Source organism: Schistocerca serialis, unplaced genomic scaffold, assembly GCF_023864345.2.
Source record: "Schistocerca serialis cubense isolate TAMUIC-IGC-003099 unplaced genomic scaffold, iqSchSeri2.2 HiC_scaffold_1420, whole genome shotgun sequence".
Classification (NCBI taxonomy): Eukaryota; Metazoa; Arthropoda; class Insecta; order Orthoptera; family Acrididae; genus Schistocerca; species Schistocerca serialis.
In genome coordinates this window covers 751660-768798 of record NW_026047648.1, presented here as the reverse complement: position 1 = coordinate 768798, position 17139 = coordinate 751660, and the positions used below count along the sequence as shown (strand labels likewise).

At 40.7% G+C, this 17139-nt stretch overlaps 2 protein-coding genes across 2 annotated transcripts; one reads left to right on the top strand and one right to left on the bottom strand.

Annotated features, from left to right (window-relative positions):
* The first annotated feature begins 1524 nt into the window (after positions 1 to 1524).
* Positions 1525 to 2464, top strand: LOC126443029 (uncharacterized). Its single transcript, XM_050090876.1, has 4 exons — positions 1525 to 1657; positions 1766 to 1900; positions 2002 to 2149; positions 2234 to 2464. Exons 1-4 carry the CDS (start codon positions 1638 to 1640, stop codon positions 2462 to 2464), a joined length of 534 nt encoding a protein of 177 aa, XP_049946833.1. The 5' UTR covers positions 1525 to 1637.
* Positions 2465 to 11912: 9448 nt separating this feature from the next.
* Positions 11913 to 13951, bottom strand: LOC126443028 (uncharacterized). The gene is made up of 3 exons (XM_050090875.1): positions 13847 to 13951; positions 13518 to 13643; positions 11913 to 12368 (listed from the first exon to the last, which is right to left on the bottom strand). Exons 1-3 carry the CDS (start codon positions 13853 to 13855, stop codon positions 11913 to 11915), a joined length of 591 nt encoding a protein of 196 aa, XP_049946832.1. The 5' UTR covers positions 13856 to 13951.
* Between the last annotated feature and the right edge of the window lie 3188 nt (positions 13952 to 17139).

Sequence of the window (17139 nt, the reverse complement as noted above, 5' to 3'; positions counted from 1 at the left end):
CAAAGCGTTTGAAGTCACGCTGGTACGTTCTGTTGCTGTGTGTTTCCATTCCACGATTAATGTGATTTGAAGAGAAGTAATAAAATGAGCTCTAACATGGAAAGTAAGCGTTTCCGGACACATGTCCACATAACATATTTTCTTTATTTGTGTGTGAGGAACGTTTCCTGAAAGTTTGGCCGTACCTTTTTGTAACACCCTGTATGATGGTAAGACAGATTTGGGAAACAGGTTTTAAGTTCTATGACATATTCCAGGGGCAGATGTGGACTCTGTACACAATTTACTGGTTATGGAGTATATATTAAAAATGAAGAAATTACAAAATGGTAGGAATTTCAGGAGTTGGGACCTGGATAATCTGAAAAAATCAGAGGTTGTAAAGTGTTTCAGACAGAGCATTAGAGGACAATAAAAGGGGAATGGAATACAGTAGAAGGAGAATGGGTAGCTTTGAGGGATGAAATAGTGAAGGCAGGAGAGGATCAAGTAGGTAAAAAAAGACTAGGGCTAGTAGAAATCCTTGGGTAACAGAAGAAATATTGAATTTAATTGATGAAAGGAGAAAATATAAAAACGCAGTAAATGAAGCAGGCAAAAGGGAATACAAAAGTCTCAAAAATGAGATCGACAGGAAGTGCAAAATGGCTAAGCAGGGATGGCTAGAGGACAAATGTAAGGATGTAGAGGCTTATCTCACTAGGGGTAAGATAGATACTGCCTACAGGAAAATTAAAGAGACCTTTGGTGAAAGCAGAACCACTTGTATGAATATCAAGATCTCAGATGGAAACCCAGTTCTAAGCAAAGAAGGGAAAACAGAATGGTGGAAGGAGTATATAGAGGGTCTGTACAAGGGCGATGTACTGGGGGGCATTATTATGGAAATGGAAGAGGACGTAGATGAAGATGAGGTAGAAGATATGACACTGTGTGAAGAATTGGTGAGAGCACTGAAACACCTAAGTAGAAACAAGGCACCGCAAGTAGACATCATTCCGTTAGAGCTACTGATACCCTTGGGAGAGCCAGCCCTGACAAAACTCTGCCATCTGGTGAGCAAGACGTATGAGACAGGCGAAGTATCCTCAGACTTCAAGAACAATATAATAATTCCGTATCCATAGAAAGCAGGTGCTGACAGGTGCGTGAACCACCAAACTATCGTTTTAATAAGTCACCATTGCAAATCAGACAAATGAAAAAACTGGTAGAAGATGGCCTCAGGAAGATCAGTTTGGGTTCTGTTCAATTGTAGGAACACGCGAGCCAATTCTGACCCTACTACTTATCTTAGAAGCTAGGTTAAGGAACGGTAAAGCCCGTCTCACACGGAGCAAGGTTCGCCGCAAGTTTGCGAGATGGCGTGCATGCCTGCCGGCTTGCAGGCAAGGGAGCCGGCAATATTCCATGCCGAAGCTCTCCCACGGTGCAAGATCGGCTGCTAGTTGTGTTGTGATCAGCTGCGTGTTGTATCGAACGAAGATGCTTCAGGTACAGATGTTCTGAGCAAACTGGCATTATTAGCTCTTTTGGTGCTAAACGATGCAGAAATACATGCTACTGAGAGAAGAAGAAAGAAAGAATGGACGAAAAACTGGATTAAGAGGAGAAACGCTGGGAAAGGTGTGCTCTCCATGCTTCATAAAGAGTTGAGGTTAGTTCGCATAATACCTACTTTTCTTTGAAAAATATCACCATTTCATTACTGTTTGACTTTATAAATATACAAATAATGACTGTTATATACGACTTTATTTTATAGGATAGAAGATCGCACATCCTTTGCAAATTTTATTCGAATGGATGTATTGGTATTTGAAGAACTGCTTCGAATGGTTTCGCCTTTGATTCAGAAGAAAGACACTGTGATGCGTCAGGCAATTACGGCGCGGGAAAGGTAAGTGCATTATTATATGTTCGAAACAGAAAGTTAATTTTTATTTGTAATCCATTGTAATTTTACGATCAATCTGAGACATGTTTAATATGCGTCTCTAGGCTTGCTGTCACACTGCGTTTCCTAGCGACCGGAAACACTTACAAAGATTTGGCCTATTCTACACGAATAGCGAACAACACGCTCTCCCGTATGATACCAGAGACTTTGACGGCCATAGCAAGCGTGTTAGGAGATAATGCGACACAGGTAAGCTCAAGATAAATGCTATAAGTATTTGCTACGATTTTCTACTTGGTACGGCACGACTGTGAAGTAAAATGTAATTTGCAGTGTCCACGTGATCCTGCCGAGTGGAAAGTAATAGAAGATGGGTTCCACAGCCTCTGGCAATTCCCGCATTGCATTGGAGCACTTTATGGGAAACATGTCAAGTTTAGGCCTCTGCGCTCTGATGGTTCATCATTCAGAAACTACAAAGGTCACGACAGCATAGTTCTTTTAGCTCTAGTAGATGCTAATTATAAATTTTGTTTGTGGACATTGGCAGAAATGGAAGAATGAATGATGGTGCAATATTCAGAGAGAGTGCCTTGTTCATGAAACTCATGGATGGTTCATTAAATTTGCCACCAAGTCTCCACTTCCAGGTAGTGACATCTGTGTTCCCTACATGTTTGTGGCAGATGATGCTTTTGCGTTAAAGGAAAATTTAATGAAACCATATCCTGAACGTGACATGACACCTGAAAAAAGAATTTTTAACTACAGAATTTGTAGAGCACGTAGAGTTGTGGAAAATGCCTTTGGCATAATGTCAAACAAATTCAGAATTTTGCTGCAGACTATTCCACTATCTGTTTCCAAAGTAGAGCTCATTACAAAAGTGTGTTGCTTGCTACATAATTTTGTACTTGCCAGAAACTCTCAAGGATATATCCCTCCAAATGTAGATGAATTACCATGTCTTCCTGGCATTGCTACTCAGGGTGCAAATCATAGTGCAGCCAGTGCAAGAGAAGTGAGACAACATCTGACATGGTATTTCAATACTGTTGGCAGAGTTCCATGGCAGGAAAGGTGTGTTCAGGAAGGTAACAGATAATGGTTTACTATGTTTCTGAAACATTACCTTATTCATTGTTTCATTTTCAGTCCTTTCGCATATTGACAATGATTTTGTGTGTGTGTGATTTTATATATATATATATATATATATATATATATATATATATATATATATATATATATATAATAGAGGGAAACATTCCACATGGGAAAAATATGTCTAAAAAGAAAGATGATGAAACTTACCAAACAAAAGCGCTGGCAGGTCGATAGACACACAAACAAACACAAACATACACACAAAATTCCAGCTTTCGCAACCAATGGTTGCCTCGTCAGGAAAGAGGGAAGGAGAAGGAAAGACAAAAGGATATGGGTTTTAAGGGAGAGGGTAAGGAGTCATTCCAATCCCGGGAGCGGAAAGACTTACCTTAGGGGGAAAAAAGGACAGGTATACACTCGCACACACACACATATCCATCCACACATACACAGACACAAGCAGACATTTGTAAAGGCAAAGAGTTTGGGCAGAGATGTCAGTCGGGGCAGATGTACAGAGGCAAAGATGAAGTTGAAAGACAGGTGAGGTATGAGCGGCGGCAAATTGAAATTAGAAATTAGCGGAGATTGAGGCCTGGCGGATAGCGAGAAGAAAGGATATGCTGAAGGGCAAGTTCCCATCTCCGGAGTTCTGACAGGTTGGTGTTAGTGGGAAGTATCCAGATAACCCGGACGGTGTAACACTGGGCCAAGATGTGCTGGCCGTGCACCAAGGCATGTTTAGCCACAGGGTGATCCTCATTACCAACAAACACTGTCTGCCTGTGTCCATTCATGCGAATGGACAGTTTGTTGCTGGTCATTCCCACATAGAACGCTTCACAGTGTAGGCAGGTCAGTTGGTAAATCACGTGGGTGCTTTCACACGTGGCTCTGCCTTTGATCGTGTACACCTTCCGGGTTACAGGACTGGAATAGGTGGTGGTGGGAGGGTGCATGGGACAGGTTTTACACCGGGGGCGGTTACAGGGGTAGGAGCCAGAGGGTAGGGAAGGTGGTTTGGGGATTTCATAGGGATGAACTAAGAGGTTGCGAAGGTTAGGTGGACGGCGGAAAGACACTCTTGGTGGAGTGGGGAGGATTTCATGAAGGATGGATCTCATTTCAGGGCAGGATTTGAGGAAGTCGTATCCCTGCTGGAGAGCCACATTCAGAATCTGATCCAGTCCCGGAAAGTATCCCGTCACAAGTGGGGCACTTTTGGGGTTCTTCTGTGGAAGGTTCCGGGTTTGAGGAGATGAGGATGTGGCTCTGGTTATTTGCTTCTGTACCAGGTCGGGAGGGTAGTTACGGGATGCAAAAGCTGTTTTCAGGTTGTTGGTGTAATGGTTCAAGGATTCCGGACTGGAGCAGATTCGTTTGCCACGAAGACCAAGGCTGTAGGGAAGGGACCGTTTGATGTAGAATGGGTGGCAGCTGTCATAATGGAGGTACTGTTGCTTGTTGGTGGGTTTAATGTGGACGGACGTGTGAAGCTGGCCATTGGACAGGTGGAGGTCAACGTCAAGGAAAGTGGCATGGGATTTGGAGTAGGACCAGGTGAATCTGATGGAACCAAAGGAGTTAAGGTTGGAGAGGAAATTCTGGAGTTCTTCTTCACTGTGAGTCCAGATCACGAAAATGTCATCAATAAATCTGTACCAAACTTCGGGTTGGCAGGCCTGGGTAACCAGGAAGGCTTCCTCTAAGCGACCCATGAATAGGTTGGCATACAAGGGAGCCATCCTGGTACCCATGGCTGTTCCCTTTAATTGTTGGTATGTCTGGCCTTCAAAAGTGAAGAAGTTGTGGGTCAGGATGAAGCTGGCTAAGGTAATGAGGAAAGAGGTTTTAGGTAGGGCGGCAGGTGATCGGCGTGAAAGGAAGTGCTCCATCGCAGCGAGGCCCTGGACATGCGGAATATTTGTGTATAAGGAAGTGGCATCAATGGTTACAAGGATGGTTTCCGGGGGTAACAGACTGGGTAGGGATTCCAGGCGTTTGAGAAAGTGGTTGGTGTCTTTGATGAAGGATGGGAGACTGCATGTAATGGGTTGAAGGTGTTGATCTACGTAGGCAGAGATGCGTTCGGTGGGGGCTTGGAAACCAGCTACAATGGGACGGCCGGGATGATTGGGTTTGTGAATTTTGGGAAGAAGGTAGAAGGTAGGGGTGCGGGGTGTTGGTGGAGTCAGGAGGTTGATGGAGTCGGGTGAAAGGTTTTTTAGGGGGCCTAAGGTTCTGAGGATTCCTTGAAGCTCCGCCTGGACATCAGGAATGGGATTGCCTTGGCAAACTTTGTAAGTAGTGTTGTCTGAAAGCTGACGCAGTCCCTCAGCCACATACTCCCGACGATCAAGTACCACAGTTGTGGAACCCTTGTCCGCCGGAAGAATGACGATGGATCGGTCAGCCTTCAGATCACGGATAGCCTGGGCTTCAGCAGTGGTGATGTTGGGAGTAGGATTAAGGTTTTTTAAGTAGGATTGAGAGGCAAGGCTGGAAGTCAGAAATTCCTGGAAGGTTAGGAGAGGGTGATTTTGAGGAAGAGGAGGTGGGTCCCGCTGTGACGGAGGACGGAACTGTTCCAGGCATGGTTCAATTTGGATAGTGTCTTGGGGAATTGGATCATTAGGAGTAGGATTAGGATCATTTTTCTTCGTGGCAAAGTGATATTTCCAGCAGAGAGTACGGGTGTAGGACAGTAGACAATTAAAGGGAACAGCCATGGGTACCAGGATGGCCCCCTCGTATGCCAACCTATTCATGGGTCGCTTAGAGGAAGCCTTCCTGGTTACCCACGCCTGCCAACCCGAAGTTTGGTACAGATTTATTGATGACATTTTCGTGATCTGGACTCACAGTGAAGAAGAACTCCAGAATTTCCTCTCCAACCTTAACTCCTTTGGTTCCATCAGATTCACCTGGTCCTACTCCAAATCCCATGCCACTTTCCTTGACGTTGACCTCCACCTGTCCAATGGCCAGCTTCACACGTCCGTCCACATTAAACCCACCAACAAGCAACAGTACCTCCATTATGACAGCTGCCACCCATTCCACATCAAACGGTCCCTTCCCTACAGCCTTGGTCTTCGTGGCAAACGAATCTGCTCCAGTCCGGAATCCTTGAACCATTACACCAACAACTTGAAAACAGCTTTTGCATCCCGTAACTACCCTCCCGACCTGGTACAGAAGCAAATAACCAGAGCCACATCCTCATCTCCTCAAACCCGGAACCTTCCACAGAAGAACCCCAAAAGTGCCCCACTTGTGACGGGATACTTTCCGGGACTGGATCAGATTCTGAATGTGGCTCTCCAGCAGGGATACGACTTCCTCAAATCCTGCCCTGAAATGAGATCCATCCTTCATGAAATCCTCCCCACTCCACCAAGAGTGTCTTTCCGCCGTCCACCTAACCTTCGCAACCTCTTAGTTCATCCCTATGAAATCCCCAAACCACCTTCCCTACCCTCTGGCTCCTACCCCTGTAACCGCCCCCGGTGTAAAACCTGTCCCATGCACCCTCCCACCACCACCTATTCCAGTCCTGTAACCCGGAAGGTGTACACGATCAAAGGCAGAGCCACGTGTGAAAGCACCCACGTGATTTACCAACTGACCTGCCTACACTGTGAAGCGTTCTATGTGGGAATGACCAGCAACAAACTGTCCATTCGCATGAATGGACACAGGCAGACAGTGTTTGTTGGTAATGAGGATCACCCTGTGGCTAAACATGCCTTGGTGCACGGCCAGCACATCTTGGCCCAGTGTTACACCGTCCGGGTTATCTGGATACTTCCCACTAACACCAACCTGTCAGAACTCCGGAGATGGGAACTTGCCCTTCAGCATATCCTTTCTTCTCGCTATCCGCCAGGCCTCAATCTCCGCTAATTTCTAATTTCAATTTGCCGCCGCTCATACCTCACCTGTCTTTCAACTTCATCTTTGCCTCTGTACATCTGCCCCGACTGACATCTCTGCCCAAACTCTTTGCCTTTACAAATGTCTGCTTGTGTCTGTGTATGTGTGGATGGATATGTGTGTGTGTGCGAGTGTATACCTGTCCTTTTTTCCCCCTAAGGTAAGTCTTTCCGCTCCCGGGATTGGAATGACTCCTTACCCTCTCCCTTAAAACCCATATCCTTTTGTCTTTCCTTCTCCTTCCCTCTTTCCTGACGAGGCAACCATTGGTTGCGAAAGCTGGAATTTTGTGTGTATGTTTGTGTTTGTTTGTGTGTCTATCGACCTACCAGCGCTTTTGTTTGGTAAGTTTCATCATCTTTCTTTTTAGACATATATATATATATATATATATATATATATATATAGAGAGAGAGAGAGAGAGAGAGAGAGAGAGAGAGATAAATATAAATTTATATGTATCTCAAGCAATGATTGGAACCTGTGCAAGACCTTGCAAAAATCTGATCTTATTTTGTATAACAGCTCCACAATTAATTACCTGGGACATGTAGAGAGCCACTATTATGAAATAATATTTTTCTTTGATGGTTATGAAGAAGGTATGGAAAGACCTACTAAACATTTATGAATCCCAAATTAACAGTTTTGGAAGATAATTTTGTGCTGACTGTATTTGTGGTAGTAAGGTACTGCACAATATTTTTTTCTGATTGATAGCACTTGGATGTATATGCTTATTTTTATTTTACTTATTTATTTATTCATTCATTGAAGGATCATCTAACAATTATCTGGTATTTGTCACCATAATACAATGGAAAGACATAGTTTGTAAATATACATATATGTGTACATATAAGTATGCTTTTGGGATAGGACAGCTGGTTGGTTGTGGCCTTGACACAACCTTGATGGGGGGTAACATAAATCAGGATGGCCAAATAGGGCCTGCTCCAACCTCTAAAATATGAGGTTACTATTTTAACAGTTGGATTGGCTCATCTGTTTAGCCCCTATTGTACAATGTTCTTTGATTTAAGTACTGTCTGTTCCAGATAGCTTATAATACAAATGTGGTTTTACTGTTCACTTTTGGACACGGAACAGCATTTAGTGATAACTCTGGATCACAAATTTGCTGCTTTACACCGTGCTCTAACTTTAGTCTGCTTGGAAAACTGGCTCCACACTGGTAGACATACTTCTATTCCCACCTCTGTCCTGAGTCTTCATCCCCTGTCATTCACTTCAGATATTGGCACAGGATTACAGTATTTTACGGTGTCGGGATGATGATGTTATCCCATATTACTATTAACCACTTCCATTAACACTTTATCAGTGATTCCCAACCTTTGTGAAACAATGTTTCTGCATGGAGTCAGATATTAGCTACTACCCATGCACATTAATTTTTGTTGCTACTACTTTTTGATAACCTCTTTTTTTTATAGAATGATGGTGGTAGTCTCAGAACAACATGTTAAAATTGGTTCATTGTACTCCTGTTCGTAAGCCACTTGATTTTTAGACTCCTTGCGTTTGAAATACCAGTAACTAGAAGACACCACTTTGCTACTGTTCTGCGTGAGAACTGAATAATAATAATAATAATTTGTGTGGCACAATGGCAAAGTGCCTTTCTTTTGATGTGATGCCACTTCGGCAACTTGCATATTCCAAATCTAATACTGTTATCAAGATGGGACATGTCATTTTTGGCAGCTCCTCACATCACTGAAAGGGGAGTGCTACACTGAAGGCTAACTGAAAATTTTTGTGGTCTGAACAGCCTTAAATTTTGCTTCCTGTTTTCAGGCACACTATCACTAGCCTCCTTTAGCAATGTAAGAACTATTACCTACTTTCTATTAATTTTGATGTATGTTTGAAACTGCAAAGAGAATAATGAAGCAATATATGGTTAAGAGAACTATGTACAACTCTGAGAATATATTTAGGCATTTATGAGGTCTCAATGTTGTCATAGATGGCTGCTACAAAGTATGTGCATTTTTTTATCAGTTGCATAAAACTTTCTTAATCAGTATGCATGTATTCAAGAATATTGTCTATATTTCTATTCAGACAATAGGTGTCTGTTTTTGTGTGTAAGAGATTTTCTGCTGTTCGTTTCTGGTTTTCTGTTCCAGATGCAGCTGCTGATACACCAACTACATGATAGGATTCACGTTCAAGAATGCTTGTGAAGTGTTCTGAAGAAAATACTGTTGCAGTTCATGTGTCCATATTTAAAAAGTGTACAGAACAAAGCAGCCATGTAAAAAGACATTTTTACTGTGTGTGTGTGTGTGTGTGTGTGTGTGTGTTGGGATTGAGCTAACTGTAGCCATTATATATGTTATGGGATTATTTGTTTATTAAGTAAATATCAAGCCATCCTGACTTGGGTTTTCATGGTTTCCCCTTGTCGCTAAGGTGAATACCGGGATGATGTGTCTAAAATGCCACGGCCGACTTCATTCACGAGTGTCACATTATGTATTTCTCTGATACAGTTGTTAAATTTTAATAGGCAAATACAATGCATAAACAGAACTGGTTAAAATGTTACTGCTTATTTTACTCCTGTTTCCTATCATGTTAAATTCCTATTGTAATTACTTATCATGCAGACGACTTGTATCTCTGTGTATTATTTAAATATCCCAGGATATTGTAACTGTATTCAATTTCTTAAATACAATTATATCATTAGATATCACAAGATTCCAACTGCTATTATTTGTCACATAAGTACATGCTTCTTTTGGAATTCATACTATGATTGGCTACAAATCTCAACTACTGCATTTATGGGTGATACTCTTGAAGTAATTTACCTACTCAGAGATTTAGAAATCCTTACTATCGAGTGGATTCAAAACGGCATATTTTAATTTGTTCTCGTGAAACAGCCTGATCTAAATGTACAGTTGAGTGCAAAGCTTTCATGCAGGCTATGCTACTACATAGGCAAGTCTGCATAATGTTGTTACCTAATATCTCGAAGTACTTGGGTCATTTGCTTCAAATTTTTACACTGTCTAATGAACATCTGCATAGATAGGGGGTGGGGGTGTTACCAAAAGTCTATAGCAAGATCTTTACCAATATGTTTTGTATTTTTATCTGATACTCTCATTCATATTGACATAGGCTATTTTTTCTCTTTTTTATAAATGTCTTAAGGATTTCTGCATAAAGTTACTGCAAGAAAGAAATTGCTATGCTGTGAAAATGTACAGCTTAACCTATTCACACACTGTTTCAACCAACATAGTCTGGCATGTCTACAGTTATTCAAGTTGTTTCCCCTATCATAATTCTTCCTACTTATATATAATCAAATTGTATACAAAATGTGCTGCTAAGTTTTCATCATAGCAATCATATTTACAGGAAAGAGGCCAGTTGCACTTGTGGGTTATGATTAGAAAACTTTGTAATCCTATTCCTGTGCAGATTAAAATTGTGAAATGTCATTGAAATTATTGTCCTCAAAAATTCAGTAGCAGAAGTCTTTAGAATACCCTGTATACCAGTTATCTCAATGGATGCACTTACTCATATTGAGACATTCCAATCAAGGCTCAAGATCATACAGTGGTAAGATAAGGAGGGGGAGAGAGGGGTGCTAAAGATGTGTATCCAATTCCCACACATATTTTACAATTGTCCAGCATTCCTGGGTTTGCTAGTATATAATTATGTTACAGGGATTTTACTTTACTCATTCCTTTCAGACAATGAGAAAGTTCTATTTCAATAAATGTCCTCTTTCCTGCATCAGTGTACTGTTTTACTTACTCTTTGAACTATTTTACAATTCTCCTTACTAGACATAGCTTATATGGTTTCTTTGGCAGTCTCTTATGTTGACTGCAATGTGGCCACTAGCAGAAATAGCCAAGGCTCTGCCTCGGCTAGTGGAACCCCATGGCAGCGAATGTAACAATATTAGCGGTTTAATTTCGAAATTGGTATTGATAATTGTTCTAGCTATTTCTTATACATCACTTTCTTATTGTGAAGATGCTAATACTTCATGAACAAAGGTTTGATTTCTTAGTATTGCATTTAATTTACCTTCCTGGAAAATTGCTTTCAAAACTGAAAAAATGGTTTAATATGAAATATGTTGGTAGTACAGCTTGCATTAGGATAATTAGAAACTTCACGAGTCAACACTACAGCTTTCTTTATCTACATTTCCCTTTTTGCATCTGTCATTAGACTTTTACCATTAATTTCCATTAAATGTTTGAGAGTGCATTTACTGTTGGTAAAGTTGCTGTTCAGCTCCATGAGGATATGCACATAAATCATAAAAATGATCTTGCTAAACAACTGATTTCTGATTCAATTAGCAGAAATATTACCTTTAAATTTGAAGCTTCATTTTCATGTTAAGTGCAGTAAGTGGACAAAGGACCTTATAACACTTCTCGCATTTGTTTCTCATTACCCTTAAAATAGACTTCTCAAAGCAGTTCAACAAAGCATTGTAAACATATGTATAAATAAAATCTCAGAAGAACTATACAAATATCTACATCAATCCACCTCAATAGAATTTATGTCATTAGTAGAAGATTAATTATTTGTAACTACTCATACCATTGCTGAAAAAAAGGCTGAAATTTGTTTATCAGAGACAATTAAAATTTTCTCTCTTAAGCCTTTCATAAAATTTCAGGTTCGAGATAAATAGAAGTCTTACAGCAGGGAAAAAACGTTTATTTTATCAATATTTCATATGGCAGTGGAATGATGTGCTATAAGTAAATGACATCAATGAAGTAATTCAATGACTGGTATATTTCTTTACTGTATGTTGCACAACAAATAAAGATATTGTTGGCCAAGATGTTAGTGGAAATTAAAGGGAACTTGGAAGAAAGGAATAAAGTAAATAATTTTAAATACCATTTATTTTCTGTACATCATGAAAATCACGAACTTACACAATTTCACTTTCACTCGAGTTCTGCATTTGTATCTGTAGATCTTTCAGTTTTGCTTCTGTTGTTACATTAACAAGATCTCTTATTAACTGCATTTTGATTTCACTGCTCTTGATTTCCTTTGCAAGGTTACCAATGAATATCATGCAGCTATCCATAGTGAGCTCTGCCGAGGGTTGTTGGCGGTCTTGGGTGGCACATATTTTATTAGCTATTACCTCAATAGCACTCATGTACCCGTCACCAGGCCTCTTTCTTCTTCCATCCTTGCTTTGAGTGGCATGGGTAGGTGGTGGTGGTGGTGGTGGTGGTGGTGACGTTGCTGCTGCTTCTTCACATTGTTCCCCAATGCATACATCGTTCAGCACATCCACATCAAGACTATAACAGCCTTCGATGTTTTGATGTGGTGATGGTTGTATATCCACACTTTGAGAAGAGAGACTGCATGTCTGTAAATTGCAAAACGTTCTGAAATTTATTCCAGTACTGTAAAAAAATGGTTCAAATGGCTCTGAGCACTATGGGACTCAACTGCTGTGGTTATCAGTCCCCTAGAACTTAGAACTACTTAAACCTAACTAACCTAAGGACATCACACACATCCATGCCCGAGGCAGGATTCGAACCTGCGACCGTAGCAGTCGCACGGCTCCGGACTGCGCGCCTAGAACCGCGAGACCACCGCGGCCGGCTCCAGTACTGTAACTGAATGAAATGCATAACATACCAATGAACAGTTGAGCATACTGAAGTTTTGTAAATAGTGTAAGACAGTTACTACATAAGGGGTAACTTCTATTTAAATTACATTTTGTTATTATAAAAGTGGGGGGGGGGGGGGGGTGTTCTTTGCCCCAATTTCAGGGAAACTGAGGCAACTTGTTCCCTCTGACAAATTTGATCAAAATAGCTCCACAATATTTTCATTGCTGTCTTTCATACCTGAAGCAACTTGGGATGAACTTAACACATTGAAAGGAATACTGCTTAAGAGATTAGTGTTATTACAGTGGGTATGAATGCAAACAAAAGCCAAGAGCACACCAATATGCAAATTACAATGCACACAAAATCTGAAAGAATTCCAGTAATCCATAACAAATGGAACATTTGCTAAAAATGTCACAAAATGCTTGTGAATCAGTAAAAGGTACTAGTAAGCAACCTGATAGAAGGAAGAAACCAGGCAGTGCTTGATTATTCTAGTGATGAAGACCTATCATAAGAACAAATTGCAGATGAGGAAATTCAGATGAAGACTGGGAATCATACAGAAGAAATAAAACCATATCAAAGCCACAGAGAAAACTGACACCTATCCACAAGCAAATTAGGCCTAATCCACACTAGGGCTACTTTGCTCCAGTTTTTAAAAGGTTAAAAAATTTAAAAAAATAATCCCTTCAGGGTTTACTATGGTTCTTAAATAGCTTCGAACAGAATAACCTCATTTTCAAAAGTAATTTTACAAAACTACTACCCACTACATGATTTTGTATGAATAACTACGACAGTGGAGCACAGTATTCTAATTGCATTTGTAATGTGTCTAAGACCCATGAAATTCAGTTTTTGTCTTAAGTAAATAGGTAACTTACCTCTTCACTTTCATTGTACTCAGTCATGGAATGTTGAGTCAGGCCTATGGCTGTGCTCTTTCGTGGCAAGCAATGATCCGCCAAAAACATTAACTTCTCGTAATACCATAAAGATGGTTTGTATATCTGAAAAATTGTAAGTTCATATTAACATAGTAAAATGTACGTGGGAAAGCTACATTGTAATCCATTACCATTCAAGATTATGTGCTTTCAAAAATCGGGTAAATATTCAGTGTGATATTTCTATGAAATAGTCTTAAATGTGTCCGATGTTTGCAAGTAGTAGGTTTCTACATTCAACACAAAATTCATAGTTTTGTACTTACGTCGTTCATCCCAGCGCCACTGCTTTTCGTTGATTTTACTTTGGCGTGCTCCACTTTAAATTGAGTTCGTAGATTGTGCACTTTGCTGTAGCACTCCTTGCTCGTCGTGTATGGTCAAACAAGACACACGGCACTTGCAACTCTTTCGAGTGCTTCTGCACGCAAGTGTTTATTGTAATAATTTGCGCTTTTCACGACGTACAGACACTGTTCTTCCCTATAAGCACATATCAAAGTTTCAGTCGCTTCCTTGGACCACTGCGGTGCCATTATTTAATAATTATAATAACTTCCTACCGCACCTCACAACAGCAGAAAAGCAACTACGAACAAAGGCTTCCAGCTCAAGCTTTCCGCGTCTGACGTCACAAACGAAACGTATCATGATTGGCCAACGCAGGTAACATGCAGGGAACCTTGCAAGAAAAATAGCACCGGACCCATCCAGTAATCCGTAAGAAGCTGGTATGTAGCCATAAACACAAAGAAAATTAATATTATATCTCCGACCATAAGACACACATATCACTGATTGTTCCAAACATAAAAATTAATCCATCAGCCGTAATATGTAAATTCAAAGTATCTCACCAGTAAACCAGCACAAATTCTTCCAAATGCAGCCTGAAACATTCAATTCATGTCAACCAATTCACTAACCAACATCCAACTCAAGAGAGGGCCACCAAATGCTACAGCACACCATCTACAAACACAAACAGAGACAAAAACATCAAATCTCACCATGACATCACACACCACATCACGCTTACGTCACGGGCCTAAGCAGATGGGTGTAGCATCAGACCCGACCGAGTGCGAATAACCTTACGTTATCCCCACATAGCAAATGGTGACAATGAGTGCCAATTGGCAAGAAAACGGGAACAAATTATCTAGCATGAAGCTTAAATGCTGTTGGAACTTTTGTTCAGAGTGTGAGTCTTTTGGTACAATCCAAGAATATCAGTACTGGCTGCTTTGCACTTGGAAATCTTTCTCACTGTACTGGCCCACAAACAGGACTCACAGCATAATTTTATTCAATCTGTCCTACAGCATTTTCTCTTTATGTGCCACAGCTAGGATATAAAATTGTACATTCTAACACTGAAATTGTTATACTTACACCCTAAACCATTTACTCCCTAATCGTAATTGTGATTAATAATAAGGGGTGCGTTTAGTACACACTGATTTGATTTGCGAATTTTCATAATGTCAGTCGAGACATTCGCATGAAGACATACCTGCTATTTCTTCAGCATCTTGATTTGCAAATGCAAATTTCCCACTGTATCTTCAGTTCTGCCGCATGTCTCCTTCTGCTGTTGGCGAGTTTCATCATTAAATACTTTGTAAATGAAGTTCAAGAACTCGCTTCACAAGTCAGAATGTTTAAATGAGAGTTAACTTTCAAGAAGCCTTGCACACTCTTTAAAGCAGTACTATACAGTTAATCTACAGTTCATGACCAATAAATTGTGGTCAGTGTCCACATCTGCCCCTGGAAATATCTTACAATTTAAGACCTGGTTCCTAAATCTCTGTATTACCATTATATAATCTATCTGATACCTTTTAGTATCTCCAGGATTCTTCCAGGTATACAACCTTCTTTCATGATTCTTGAACCAAGAGGTAAAAAGACGAGGCCCATGAACCATGGACCTTGTCATTGGTGGGGAGGCTTGCGTGCCTCAGCGATACAGATGGCCGTACCGTAGGTGCAACCACAATGGAGTGGTATCTGTTGAGAGGCCAGACAAACGTGTGGTTCCTGAAGAGGGGCAGCAGCCTTTTCAGTAGTTGCAAGGGCAACAGTCTGGATGATTGACTGATCTGGCCTTGTAACATTAACCAAAACGACCTTGCTGTGCTGGTACTGCGAACGGCTGAAAGCGAGGGGAAACTACAGCTGTATTTCTTCCCGAGGACATGCAGCTTTACTGTATGATTAAATGATGATGGCGTCCTCTTGGGTAAAATATTCCGGAGGTAAAATAGTCCCCCATTCGGATCTCCAGGCGGGGACTACTCAAGAGGACGTCGTTATCAGGAGAAAGAAAACTGGCGTTCTACGGATCGGAGCATGGAATGTCAGATCCCTTAATCGGGCAGGTAGGTTAGAAAATTTAAAAAGGGAAATGGATAGGTTAAAGTTAGATATAGTGGGAATTAGTGAAGTTCGGTGGCAGGAGGAACAAGACTTTTGGTCTGGTGATTACAGGGTTATAAATACAAAATCAAATATCGGTAATGCAGGAGTAGGTTTAATAATGAATAAAAAAATAGGAGTGCGGGTTAGCTACTACAAACAGCATAGTGAACGCATTATTGTGGCCAAGATAGACACAAAGCCCATGCCTACTACAGTAGTACAGGTTTATATACCAACTAGCTCTGCAGATGATGAAGAAATAGATGAAATGTATGACGAGATAAAATAAATTATTCAGGTAGTGAAGGGAGACGAAAATTTAATAGTCATGGGTGACTGAAATTCGTCGGTAGGAAAAGGGAGAGAAGGAAACATAGTAGGTCAATATGGATTGGGGGTAAGAAATGAAAGAGGAAGCCGCCTTGTAGAATTTTGCACAGAGCATAATTTAATCATAGCTAACACTTGGTTCAAGAATCATAAAAGAAGGTTGTATACATGGAAGAATCCCGGAGATACTAAAAGGTATCGGATAGATTATATAATGGTAAGACAGAGATTTAGGAACCAGGTCTTAAATTGTAAGACATTTCCAGGGGCAGATGTGGACTCTGACCACAATTTATTGGTCATGAACTGTAGATTAAAACTGAAGAAACTGCAAAAAGGTGGGAATTTAAGGAGATGGGACCTAAATAAACTGACTAAACCAGAGGTTGTACAGAGTTTCAGGGAGAGCATAAGGGAACAAATGGCAGGAATGGGGGAAAGAAATACAGTAGAAGAAGAATGGGTAGCTCTGAGGGATGAAGTAGTGAAGGCAGCAGACGATCAAGCAGGTAAAAAGACGAGGGCTAATAGAAATCCTTGGGTAACAGATGAAATATTGAATTTAATTGATAAAAGGAGAAAATATAAAAATTCAGTAAATGAAGCAGGCAAAAAGGAATACAAACGTCTCAAAAATGAGATCGACAGGAAGTGCAAAATGGCTAAGCAGGGATGGCTAGAGGACAAATTTAAGGATGTAGAGGCTTGTCTCACTAGGGGTAAGATAGATACTGCCTACAGGAAAATTAAAGAGACCTTTGGAGAGAAGAGAACCACTTATATGAATATCAAGAGCTCAGAT